This window comes from Rhea americana, unplaced genomic scaffold, assembly GCF_003343005.1.
Source record: "Rhea americana isolate MKP2758 unplaced genomic scaffold, rheAme1 scaffold_117, whole genome shotgun sequence".
Taxonomy (NCBI): domain Eukaryota; kingdom Metazoa; phylum Chordata; class Aves; order Rheiformes; family Rheidae; genus Rhea; species Rhea americana.
This window is the reverse complement of record NW_028185228.1, coordinates 308,045-320,786: the sequence shown is the minus strand read 5'-3', so window position 1 is coordinate 320,786 and position 12,742 is coordinate 308,045. Positions and strand designations below refer to the sequence as shown.

General features: G+C 38.0%; 1 protein-coding gene across 1 annotated transcript in view; it reads left to right on the top strand.

Annotated features, from left to right (window-relative positions):
- ROS1 (ROS proto-oncogene 1, receptor tyrosine kinase) overlaps nucleotides 1-12,742 on the top strand; it is a 75,584-nt gene that overhangs the window by 19,972 nt on the left and 42,870 nt on the right. Inside the window, exons 15-24 of the mRNA XM_085318376.1 lie at nucleotides 3-113; nucleotides 609-790; nucleotides 1,735-1,926; nucleotides 6,347-6,447; nucleotides 8,092-8,306; nucleotides 8,651-8,814; nucleotides 9,416-9,578; nucleotides 10,291-10,553; nucleotides 11,401-11,464; nucleotides 12,091-12,293. Of these exons, the coding sequence (XP_085174502.1) occupies nucleotides 3-113; nucleotides 609-790; nucleotides 1,735-1,926; nucleotides 6,347-6,447; nucleotides 8,092-8,306; nucleotides 8,651-8,814; nucleotides 9,416-9,578; nucleotides 10,291-10,553; nucleotides 11,401-11,464; nucleotides 12,091-12,293 (1,658 nt within the window). The remainder of the gene's footprint in view (nucleotides 1-2; nucleotides 114-608; nucleotides 791-1,734; nucleotides 1,927-6,346; nucleotides 6,448-8,091; nucleotides 8,307-8,650; nucleotides 8,815-9,415; nucleotides 9,579-10,290; nucleotides 10,554-11,400; nucleotides 11,465-12,090; nucleotides 12,294-12,742) is intronic.

Here is a 12,742-nt window from a genome sequence, read left to right as displayed (position 1 = left end):
AGCTGAAGATGAACCGTATATATTGGCGGTGGGGGCTGAAGGGCTCTGGAAGCAGCRGTTGGATAGCTATGGGCCAGGAGAATTCCTCTATCCTGATATAAGAAATGTTTCAGGTAAATACTAACCAAGCTGGATGCTGCTGATACCAACTTGTCGACACTTATCAGAACTCCATAAATTTAATCAACAAGACTGAAAGATGAAAACTTTCATTGCAGCTGTCCAGACTTGAGTGTGCAGTGAAGCAGTTTCACTGAGTCAAGYTTTTGTGACCATCATCTTTTTTATACTTTATGGATCAAATTAATTCTTGGAGAAACCCTTGGATTTCATAACAGCTACAGCAGAGCTGAACGCAGCTCTCTGGGCTAAAAGTTTGTGCCTTCAGAATCTTAATGTGATGTAATATATTTATATTCATTAGAGGTATATGCATGCAAGTGTGGGGTTCCTACAGGAAAGTACCTATCTTTATGTTAAGTAAGCCTTAGAGTTTATTTATACTGATTTTTAAAATCTGTGAAGTTTCTAGTTCCTTTTTATTCTTCTTTTTTTTTTTGATTTGATATATTTGTGAGATGCTTAATATCTTCCCTTCCTTCTTCAAGACCTTGACTGGTATAATGATACTCTGTTTTGGAGCAATTCCATGGGGGAAGTTCTGACCTGGTCATTGAGCAGGAGAGAGGGTACGGCTGAGAATACTTACGTGTCTGACATCAGAAATGCAAGACTGTTGGCCTTTGACTGGTTGGGCCAATGCTTATATTGGGCTGGCAAAGCAAATACGGTAGGTAGAGTTGCACTTTTAAAACCAAGCTAATAAGAAAGGCTGTAAAAYAGTATTTGTGAAGATAGTCCTTACTTCTTGCAACCTGAGATGCATTTAGACCTTTACTACAGTTATACAAAACAAGGAGGCCTTTCTTTCCTTGTGAGGTTTTCCAGTTATGCAAAAGTTTGGAGTAAAATGTTCACGAATATTTGCTAATACAGGACACTGAATTCCAGTACAAAACAGGCAAATCACGTGTGCTGTCAATAGTTTTGTACAATTCAATATTGTAAAACTAAGTGAAGATAGTGAAAATGGAGGCTGCCAAGTTGCTTTCAGCTAAGAAGTAGATGGACTTTATTTTAATCCTATATATGTTGCAAATTTAATATGATTTGTTTGCAAGGGGATTTTCAAGATTGGCCTCTATAATGTGATATTTTGCAGATACCTGCTGGTAAGAAAACAATTGCACTTTGTATGCTCTTACATCAGGAATATTGACATGTGAATTATTTAAAAGGTATTTGACTTCAAAATTGCAGTGCTAATTTATGCAGTGCTGTCAAATTATGCCTTTCATTTCTTGTAAGTGCAAAGTCAGAAGCTGTTTTAAAAACTGGAGCTAGAAGGCCAGATTTCACACTGCCTTGCACCCTCATTTGCACTTGTGAATAGTGAATATGAAGTGGGTGAGAAACTTAGTCAGACAGAAGGCTGCCAAAACTGGAGAAAACAAGGGGGATAGAAATTTGAGTTTTTTCTTTTGTTACTTTCAGGCAAACATTAACTAATAATTTTGCCTTATACCTCATCTTATACTTTAAATGCAAAGGCATAGGCTTTGAAAGCCTTAGGCTTACAAAGACTTGAGATAAAGACTGGAAAGTACTTATGTACATTCAAGAAATCACAGCTGATGATTTAGGTGATATTAAAAGCAATTCTTTTGTCCCTAGATCTTCAGAAAATCACTGCTGGGAGGCCATATGGATGTTGTGGCTCATGTTGTGTTCCTAGTGAAGGATCTGGTAGTGGATTCAGTGAACGGTTATCTTTACTGGGCCACAATGTACTCAGTGGAGAGCACAAGATTGAATGGAGAACATTATCTTATGTTACAAGAACAGCTACAGTTTTCTGGTAAACAAGTGAGTGATTTTTTTTAAGTGTTTTTTTTAGTGATTAGGTCTCTAGGATAGAGTCAATGTTTGTGGTTGTCAAAATTGCCTTGTTATGACCAGAAGAAAAGCATGCCTTGCATATAATAGCTGTATGGAAACTTTGGCCTTTAATGTTAAAATCAAACACTTGCAACAAAAAGAGATATTAAAAACATCTTTTTAGTTGTAAGGCTGCTTCCTCCCACGTGTGAAATGTACTTGCCCAGGAACAACCARCTGAACATTATATTCTTTCAATGACCAAACTTATTTTTCCCAAAGGGCTTAACTCGAGTTGTCAGTTCTGGCTTTTGCATCAACTTGTTACAGAAAAGAGCTGGAGCTCAGTGCTCCATAGCATCCTGCCTCCTTTGTGCCATTCCCCAGCTCACAGGTCCTGGCACGAGCAGTTTTGGTCTGAGACACTTCTCCAATCACCCCTCTCCGAAGTCCCATGAAGCCTTTTCAATCCTTGGTTTACTGCTGAATCCTCACAGATCTTCCTTACTCTCCTCAAACCTATTCTTCTACTGCCACTACACRGGATTTGCCATGCCATGGATTTGTCCTTGCTCTTGAGAGGCATGATTCAATGTTGCTTATGCAGCCAAGCTGCTTTGGGACTGAGCTCCCCCCCAAAGTAAAAACCTGCCAGAGTCCCAGAAGCTACAGTTGCTTTTGTTTCCTTCCTTCCTTCCTTCCTTCCCCTTACATGTGTATTTGGAAGAAAGGAGGTGGATGATCCAATTCTTAGACCAAAAAAACCCCTCTTACTGCTCTAAGGGAGTCCAGAGGACTTGGGATTGGTGTGATCAGAGCCCCAGACCTAGCAAAGCAGGTCAGGCTGAGGGACCATCCTGTCTACTACAGTGCTTTTACTTTATGGCCTCAAAGAAGAGCTGAATGCTCCCCTCCTCAAATCTCTGTGGAGTTTTTCCCTCTTTCCCAAGAACTGGAGTGAGGCATAACCTGACCATCACAGAAGTGTTAAAAATACACCTCCCTCCCCAGACATACTATTACTGCAAAAGCTTTCTTTAAAACATGGCTCTTGCTAAAGAAACCTCTTTTCTTTTGTTCCTTCTATCCTATAAATTGTACTCTCACTTTACCTAAAGACATATTCTTCAGTAAAAATCCTTTCTGAGCTTTAGGGGTTTGTATCTCTTGGTTAGCCTTGTGTTATTCCCCAGAACATTTCAATCTTGTTTGCCTGGATGAAAAGATGCTGGTGTTTCTAAAAAAAAAAAAAAAAAAAAAAAAAAACAAAAAAACAAAAAAACAAACAAAAAAAAAAAAGCCTAACCTGGTTTAGTCTCTGACAGGCAATTAGCATTTGGAAAGGTCAGCTGGCTTCACAGATCTCTGTTACGCTCTTTCTGTGAGAAGGTTTGGTGAGAAGAGGGAAAGCTGGTTCTGGTGTGGTACCTGCTATACTTGTGAATATAAATGCAGAAGAATTGGAAAACTTTTTTTCACATGTAAAGAATAACATCTGGACTGCAAAGGGTTACTGTTTTTTTCCAGGACTAGCCTTACAACTCTCCTGAATGGCTAGTGTGGAACRTCTTCATGGGAAGAGGTACTCTTTCCCAGCCCAACAGCGTGCTTACATTTATCACATATCTTCTGGGTGACCTGCTTGTAAGAACTGACAACTGGCAGCTCAATCTAAGCTGCTAAAACCACCTTTCTTGCCCTTCTCTTTTGGCTTTATTACGTATTTTTCTAAATTGCCTCATGCTAACCTCAGATTTCTTGTCCTCAGCTTCAAGGCCCTTGGCAGCAAGAAGGCTGCTTGTCTACTGCTGTCATTTTTTTTTCTGCACCTTCTTCTATGTCAGTGATACCAGCCTTCAACCATCCACTTATTCACACCTCCTACARACAAACATCTCTTCTCTTGCTTCCTTGCTGCCCTTAATCTATGCACTGACTTTCCTGAACTCAGCCTCCTGCTGTGATGCATACAGGAAAAAAGCCAAGTAAACATGTCTAGATCAAGAAGTGACCGGTTACACTTGGCAGGTGTTTATTCATTAAAATAAAACCCAAAACAAACCAATCGAAACAAGAGAGTAGAATATACTTTAATGGTGGAACTATTGAGTTGGTTGTTTTAGCCAATTTAAATACGTGAGTTCATGTTTGTACAAGTAAAAATATGCAGCTCCCTTGCACGATGGAGTCCTTTATCCTGAAAAGAGTACCTCTTACCTCAGTACTAAAACACAGATGTAATTGTTAATTGTTGTTATCAATAGTTAGAGAGTTTTTTCTATAAAATTGGATCTGTGCTGGAATTTACTAAATGCTTTTCTAATAAGGAATAGCCATTCAGTTGATCAGCACAGGATCTTCAGCAGTATCCTTTCAGCCTGAAATATTTGAGTAACGGGAGTACAAGATCCCTGCCATAGAAACAATACGTTTCCTAAATAAATACAAGGTAGAGCTTTAGAAGTTATTTCTTTGGGGAGAGTAATGTCTTTTTATGACATTTTATTTTACAATCAATTGTACAGCTTAGCTAGTGCATGTTGGCATATCTCGATTGATTTTGATAGAGCTACTTTGACATGTTCCAGTTTAGGATTTGGCCCAGAATGTCCAAAGCCCTTAAATAAGTAGTTTGTGGTGTAAAATATGCCTGAGAGGTAAGTAATTTATAGAAGAGCTGTGTCAAGTGTGCTGTATGCAGATGGGGCCAGAACCCTCCAAGTGTTGCCTCTTATTATTGCTAGTCGAGAGGTATTTCAAGTAGCTAGGTTTATGTTTCATCTTATGATGTGGAGTTGTATTGCATGATCCCAACTACATGTCATATCCAAAGACTAATATCTGCCATGAAATGGAAAAAAGTCTATTTTTGAAGCATAAGAGAAGGGAGGTGTTGTATTACAGCCTAACCCCTGAATGTGAACAGTACAAATATTTCTTTGCCTTTTATTGATAGGGATATAAGGGTAGAGAGGAGGAAGATGGGCATGTCTGTGGGAAAATATAATCACTGCAGAAAGAAAGTGGGGAAAGGAAAGAAGACCCAAATACCTAGAAGTAAATAAATAAATAAAAGTCAAGGTAGATTTAGGAAGACATAACTTGCTGATGAATGTGGGAGGGAGGCTAGGTGAGTGGGATAAAATAGTGCATGCTTCGCTAAATATGTACTCAAGCACATGCATAGTGTGAGATATTTTTTAACAAGAAACCCTACAGGAGCAATCATTCAAACCTAGATTTCCTGACATACAATATCAGCAGAAATATGTCAGGAATGTACTTACATAAGGACCAACAGACAACTAAGTGATATGACATTTGCTTTCCTGTCAACGTCTTCTGTAGTTTATTAACGAAGAGTTAAAAAAAAAAAAAAAAGGAAAGAAAAGAAAAAAGCAACCCACAAAAGCTCTCCTTGCATCCATAATGGAAATTTAACCTATAAAAGAATAACTACAACTATTTTTTGGATGAGAATGTGAGTATGCAAGGTTTGAGAGCTACAGGAAAACATTTTTCAGAGAGGCTCATACCAACTTGTAAGCTGAGCTGATGACATGACATGTACCAAACATAATGTTTAGCAGTCTAATTAGTGAATGCAAATTTTTTGTCACTCATAGAACAGGTTATTAGATGTTTGGTTTCTATTATTTTTGCCTATGATATTGAATCTATTGTTTATTACAATGGCAAGAAAGCTGTATTTTGAATACTAGATCTGCTTAAAAAGATCAACAAAAAATTTTGCAGCTAGTATAACTGAAAATGAAATATTGAAACAATAAATAGGAAGATTGTTTTGTTTTTTTGCTCTGACTCTCATTTAATAATAAACGTTTTACTAAAATATAAGCATTTGAGTTTCCTGTTTAAATTGAATATTTTGCCAAAAAATTAGCATGTATTTTCCATAAATAATGTATCACATTAAATATTCTATGCATAAAATCAAACCTTGGAAATAAAAAACAAAAGGTCTGAAATATTTATTTCAAAGAGTGATCCTGACTTTCAGACTGGATATCAACCATCTGTTTCGGAGAAAGAATATTAAAATACCAGAGGTGTTCTGGAAATTTTAATGGGAAGTTTCACTAACCACTTGATACACTATTGCCATCGTATCTGAAGGCATCAGATGCTTTAGGGATGAACACTATAACAGATGCTTATAAAATGTTTTCTAAAAAATCATCAGCTGCTATAAATAGGTATTCACCAAGGACCTGATTATTTTCTAGTGCTACTTTTTTCTATTAGAATAAATGTTTATGGTGGTAGTGTTATTTTTGTCAATCAAGAGCTATTCATGATGCTTTCTGGAGAACATCCATGCCGAAGGGTTTCTCCCTTAGAAGGGTTCAAATTGCAATTTCTTTTTCTTTTTTTTTTATTTTTAAAGGTGGTAGGTTTAAGTTTGGATCTCACCTATGGTTTTCTCTACTGGCTTGTGCAAGATAGTTTATGCCTAAACCTATACAGAGTTTCCCTTTGCAAAGAAGGGTAAGTGAGTGTTTTGCACAGGTGAGAAAGTCTGTACTTTCTAGTTTTTGCTATTCTGTCTTTAAAAATACAAAATTTTATCCAATGCTGAGCACACTAGTTGCTAATTGAACAGAAGAAGAAGAAAGGAAGAGCTGATGGTCACATCTAGCTGATAGCAAACTATGTGCTATGAGGTGGTTGTTAACATGATATTACAGTGTGAGAAAAATACAGTGAATAGGATGCTTGAATGAACTGAGATCATGCTCATCAATTTTTAAATTTAGTTTTAGGAAATAATCACCATTTATTTTCTACTTTATATTGGCATTTCTAATACCTGACACATTTCAAATGCCAAGAGCTGTAACTTGTTCATCTTGCATGGAGCTTGGGATGTGAAGAAACATCATTTTCTCACTTGAGTTAGTGCTCAGTGGGCTTTCCTCTTGATCTTCCTGAGCATGGAATGGCTTCCTTACCCATGAAAGGCAAAGCTGAAAAAAAATGAGCAAAACTGTGTGTGTGTATGTATGCATGCATTTGTGTTTATGGGTCAACTCAGATATATGACAATAAGACCATGAGAACAAATGGTAACTTTTTCTGAATGCATGTGGCAAGTCCATCATACAGAAGCTATTTTATGGTATTAGTGAGTAGCTCTTTAAACTGTATTTTTGCTCTCTTTTTTTATGGACTGTAGCCCCTTTTCTACAAACATCAAATTAAACCTCTTGAGATTAATTAAGTATGTTTATACGTTTGTGTTCATAATGTTGCAAACCTGTTTCATGTGCAATCAGCTGGATTTTCTGATTGATCTTAGACTTGCTTATGGTCCAATGGTAAACATTTAAGGAATCAAAATATGTTGGCTAGTTTTAGCCAGAACATGCAGCCCTATTGTGAACCAATTGCCATCCATAAATCATCTCTGGCATACCAGAACAGAGAGATTAGAAGTAATCCATCCTAATGGACCTGATGGTGTGTCAAAGCTTCTCCAAATTTGCTTTGGGTAGCATGTGTCTAAGCTGAAAGACATTTCTAGGGTAGTAAAATGATGCCTCTTACAATATRTTTAATCTCTTACCCAGAAGATAAATCGGGATTGAAGAAGGCCTTTAAGATTTAGACAGAAATAATGAGACAGACCAAATACTGGTAGAGGAAAATGGCAGTAAAGATTCATAGATGATGGAAGGTTATCAAGAAAACTAGCAGGGTCAAATTCATTTGGGGATTTGTATTAATGAAGTAAAATTAACCTCAAAATAATTTAACTAAGAAGGGAACTCAACTGTTTTTCTGGAATTGCTAAGAGGAAGGGGGCTGATTTTCTTTTCAAAATACTCTATTTTCTACACGCGTTCATTAGAATACTTTCTTTAGGTTTTTGAACATTGAGCCATTTTACAATCATCTTCTAATGAAACCAAAGRACTGAAGGATTTGTTTTTGCTGTTCCTGCAATGTATCACTCCGAAAAGTGTTTTGCTGTAGAGAACTTAAAGAAAACCTTTTTTTTCCTGCCTCCTCCATCAGTATTAAGAATTTGAATGAGGAAGAAAAACACATTAATGTGCCAAACACTGCATAAATTCTGTTCTCTTTACGCAAGGTGTTTTCAGTTTGTTAACATCATACGTGTTTTCACAGTTGTGGTAATGTCATAGTCACAGAATTTGCAGCATGGAGTACTTCAGAAATATCTCAGAGTGCACTGGAATACTACAGCGGACGGCTGTTCTGGATTAATAGTCTTCAGTTCATTGCAACACAAGAAGTCAATCAGAGCATTAGCATTCCTTTTTCACAACCAGCAGAGTTTGCAGCCTTTACCCTTGTTCATAAATCACTCAAACCTCTGCCAGGTACATTTGTTTCTTTATCTAAACCCCTCAGTAAAGGTGTTCACTGACAATCTGTAATTCTTCATTCTTAAAATTCTTAAAAGTCATTTGACAGAAGATATATACAATAGCAATTTATTAATAAATTTATCAGACTATGGCTGGATAAGCGCAATAATAAAAGCCGGTAAGGTTAACTAAAGAGACTACCTAGTGTTGTTATTCAGAGACCATTGTTTCTATTTAACCACCATTTTCCAGATTTTCTACAGTGCCTTAATATTTTAATACCCAGATTTGAAAACTCGACCTTTTGCTTTTATTCTTTAAATTGTTGCTATTTTTTTCTCTCTCTTTGTGGACAGGAAATTTTTCCTTTATACCAAAGGTGATCCCAGATTCAGTGCCAGAGTCTTCCTTTAGGATTAAAGGGAATTCTTCAAGTTTCCACATCTTTTGGAATGCCTCCACAAATGTGGAATGGGGAACTGTTTTCTACTGCGTGGGATCAAAAGCTCTGCAAGAGAGAGTATTTATGCAATTCTTCCCTATTATCTATATATATTACTGCATCTAGTAGCTGATGTATCTATTTTTAAACATAAATACAGTTTCTTTCTTCTCAGGCATTTAGGAATCAGTCAAACAACTGAACTGAACTGTAAATATAAAGCAAGCTGTCCTGTTTCTCCACTGCTGAGGCCAACTCTGGAGGAGCAGGGGCTTAGCAGTAGCTGCAGGTTGGCTGCTGGGGTGTGAACTGCCAGGCGAGGAGCTCCCAGCACCCGAAGGCGTTCGAGAAAGCCTTCGCAGCAACTCAGAGGTGGAAGCGTCCTCAGAGCTGCCAGTGGGACAACCTTTGCCTGAAAGTGAATTCGAGCCTTCACCCACACTTAATTTTAGCACATTTGACAAGCTGTACTTTCAACTCAAAGGGCAGATTGCTAGCAGATTGCTGAATGTTGCTACACTGCCACAGGAGTTACTGAAACAGTGGTCACTCACAGCAAGGGAAGCTCTGCCTTGATTTAATTAACCAGTGTTGGTGAGGGGAAATTTGGAGAACTCAAGGTCTTCTTGAGAGATTGAAAAAGTTTTGCTTTGTTTGTTTTATTTTGTTCTATTTACAGTCTTTGGAGAGTGAACGGTGCCTTCATCCCCACAATCTGACAGTGCCGTCCTACAGAGTCGATTGGCTGGAACCGTTTGTACTCTTCAATTTTACTGTCACTCCATACACGTACTGGGGCAAGGGACCAACAACATCTACAGTCCTTCGAGCCCCTGAAGGAGGTACCAGTCTTTCAMATCCCTAGTTCTGTAACCTTTAATGGGTGCCGGAAGGAGGTCTACATCAACAAGTAAAACCCAGTCTTGAGAGGAATGAGCTGTAAATGTAAATGAACACCATTGCAGTAACAGAATTTGGAGCAGAAAGCACATTCCACCACATACCTATGACTGTGAGCAAGAATGAGAAAGCTCTTATTAAGATTTTAATAAACGGAATGCACCTTTGACTTCAGGGTATACTTTTGCTCACATAAAATTCAAATTCAAATCAGCTAAGATATATTGCTGAATGACAGGAGCACTAAGAAAGTATACGAGATACGGTAGGTTTTGAGGTAGGCAGGAGGAGGGATGGAGTTTGTTCTATGCTGTGAAAATTCTTGCAGCTCCATTGATGCCTACAGGGCTTGGCTAAACAGACRTGTGCCAATCTGAGTGCACATATGTGCATTTGAGTCTGCCTTGTCATATAGCTCTTTTTTGTTAAGTGAACTAAAATCCATGTGATGATACAAAACAGGAAGGGGTCACCATAAAGTTTTAGATATTCTTTAACTTGCACCTCACCACTTGCTGTCTGTCAGCATTAAGGTCACAGAGCTCAGGCTCAAAACTAAGTCAGTTAATTYGGAATTAGAGTTTGTGTTTTAATCAGGAAATAGAGTGTGTTTTAACAGCAGTACTTTAATCTGTGTTTTGTTTTTTAATACAGTTCCTTCAGCCCCACTAAACCCTAGAATATATGTGTTACCTAATAACCCGCATGAAGGCAATGAGAAAGTCCATGTGGAGTTCAGGTGGGATAGGCCTGAAAGAGAAAATGGAATATTAATACAGTTCAGGATCTACTATCAGCTATTGCATCAGAGCAATGCTACTGCCACTTTCCCAGCATGGAACATCAGCAATGTTGAACCTACCCTGATGCTCTTTTCACTCAAGGATGTGCTTCCCAGGCTCACAGTAAGGTTTCAGGTGTGAAAAAGTGCTGAGCTCRTCTGCTTCTTAGATGTTATCAGTACAGCTTGAAGTGTGTGGCTGGGAGATGGTATTGGGCTTGGGGCAATAATTTGTTTTTGCTCTTGGCTCCACTCAATCGATGATTCACTAACTCCCCGTTGGGTACTTGGCTTCACCTTTCTGTATGCTGCATTGCCCATTAAGTAAGATGGAAAATAATATTGCAGTATTATACAGGTTTGATCTGGCCAAGAGGAAGCTTTCCTAGAGGTCTCCCAAAGCCCCCGCTAATAGCCATGGGTTAAACACGGATCCTGTTGAGTTGGTGGAAGGTAAAACAACCACAGATTAAGAGAAGCTCCACTGCTGGAGTAATGCAGGGATTTGTGTGATGTCTGTAATTATCAGACTTCTATCTGATAATTTGGCAAGAGGCTGTGCTTCCCTCATGATAAAATATTTGGAACAGAGAATGTGTTATAAACATGAGAGTTTGTGGCAGGGCCAGCTGCTGATGGAGGAGAACACTGCAGGCCTGAGCACCACCCGGCGGTGGGAATTCCTCCAGCCTAGGGACGGAGAGAGACCGTCTGGCTTCCTTTGAGCTGTAACTGGTAGACGTAGGGTGAATTGCCACTCTCTGGGCCACTTCTACAAATCGTTTTGATAGCCGTGGTCCAACTTCCAATATAGCYTTTGAACTGGCCAAAAATAGCCTTCAGTCATATATGTTCTTAGCTTTTACATTTGGGCAGTAGGGGATCTGCTCACGTGTTTGTCGGTATTGCCTCTAAGGACTTTCTGAACACTCAGCGGTCTTGAGTATTGCTACTTAACAGTCTCCTGTCCCATCTCTCTACAGGTGAGAGCTTTCACCTCCGCAGGTCCAGGACCTTTGTCTGCTATAGTAGAGAGAAATTCATCAGGTAGGGACCATATGGGCCACTCAGGTGTCTTCTTAGGCTTTGTGTGTAATAGCTGGTGAACTCAATGGTACAGGAATTTAGTAATATGATAAATAGGCTCCTACTCTGAGGGACATTTTCTTCATCCTATGATAGGCACCACAGAGGAAATAGTTACAACTTTCCACAGGAAATGATGAACACATTTCTTATAATTTGCTTAAACTTTGTGAATTTTGAGCCTTTTCTCAAAACAGTGCTAGATTAATTTTTCTAAGCAACCCTAAAGTAAGCTGGAACAACAGTTTTTGGTCTTTCATCTGCAGGCTACTAGGCTCTTTCTAATTGAGGTGTGAAAGGTGACTGAGAGAGGAAATGTATATTTTACTAGGCTTAAATTTGCTATGTAAGCATCCACAATGCCTCTGAAAAATTCGTGGGAGTCTGCATGTCATGTCAAGAAGGCAACATCAAGCTTAGATTATGTATACCACTATTTGCTATGACATATATTTGCTATGACCTATTATCAAATATAATTAGTGTAGGGCCAGCATTTATTTTTATCTTATACTTGCTTTTATTATGAATGACTGCTATTGTCTAGAACGTTTGCTGTCAATTCCACTGTACCATTTTCCTTCTAGATCTTTTCCCTGTTCCAACTCTTATAACCATTTCTGCCAACAAGTTGCTCCTTACTGACGTAGACAATAATCGTACCATATGGGAATTTTTGGCAAAGAAAAATATAAAGGACATCTGCTATACTGCTAATGATGACACAGTGTACTATATCCTAGAAGATTCTCTTTTTCTTCTGAACATACAGAGTACTTCAAGGTTTCAGGTACTCTTTTGTTCATTCCTTTCCTTGAAGAAAATGTGTGGCTATTATTATCATTATTTTGAGGCTAATTAGGTTTTGAAGAAGTGAAAACCACATATTTAAAACAGGAAAAAAATAAACAGGATAAAAAGAACACTTTTAATGGCAAAATGCAATGGAGAAAACAGAACTGGAAAGATGCAATATTCTTGTTAATATAAAAGATGTTAATATAAAAAGGTAATGACTAGATAATTTATTTTTCTAGCAAGACAATAAAAATAAGTATAATAAAATTTACACYTCAGATTTTTTTTATCAATAGCTACTAGAACAAGCCAGAACATATCCTGGGAAAAGATTTCCTATTAAAAATGTATGATTTTAATGATGTATGACTTCTTTTTCTTTCCCTTCTCCTCCCCCTTCCCTTCTCCCCCCCGCTTCCCTTCCCCTTTTCCTTTTTTTTT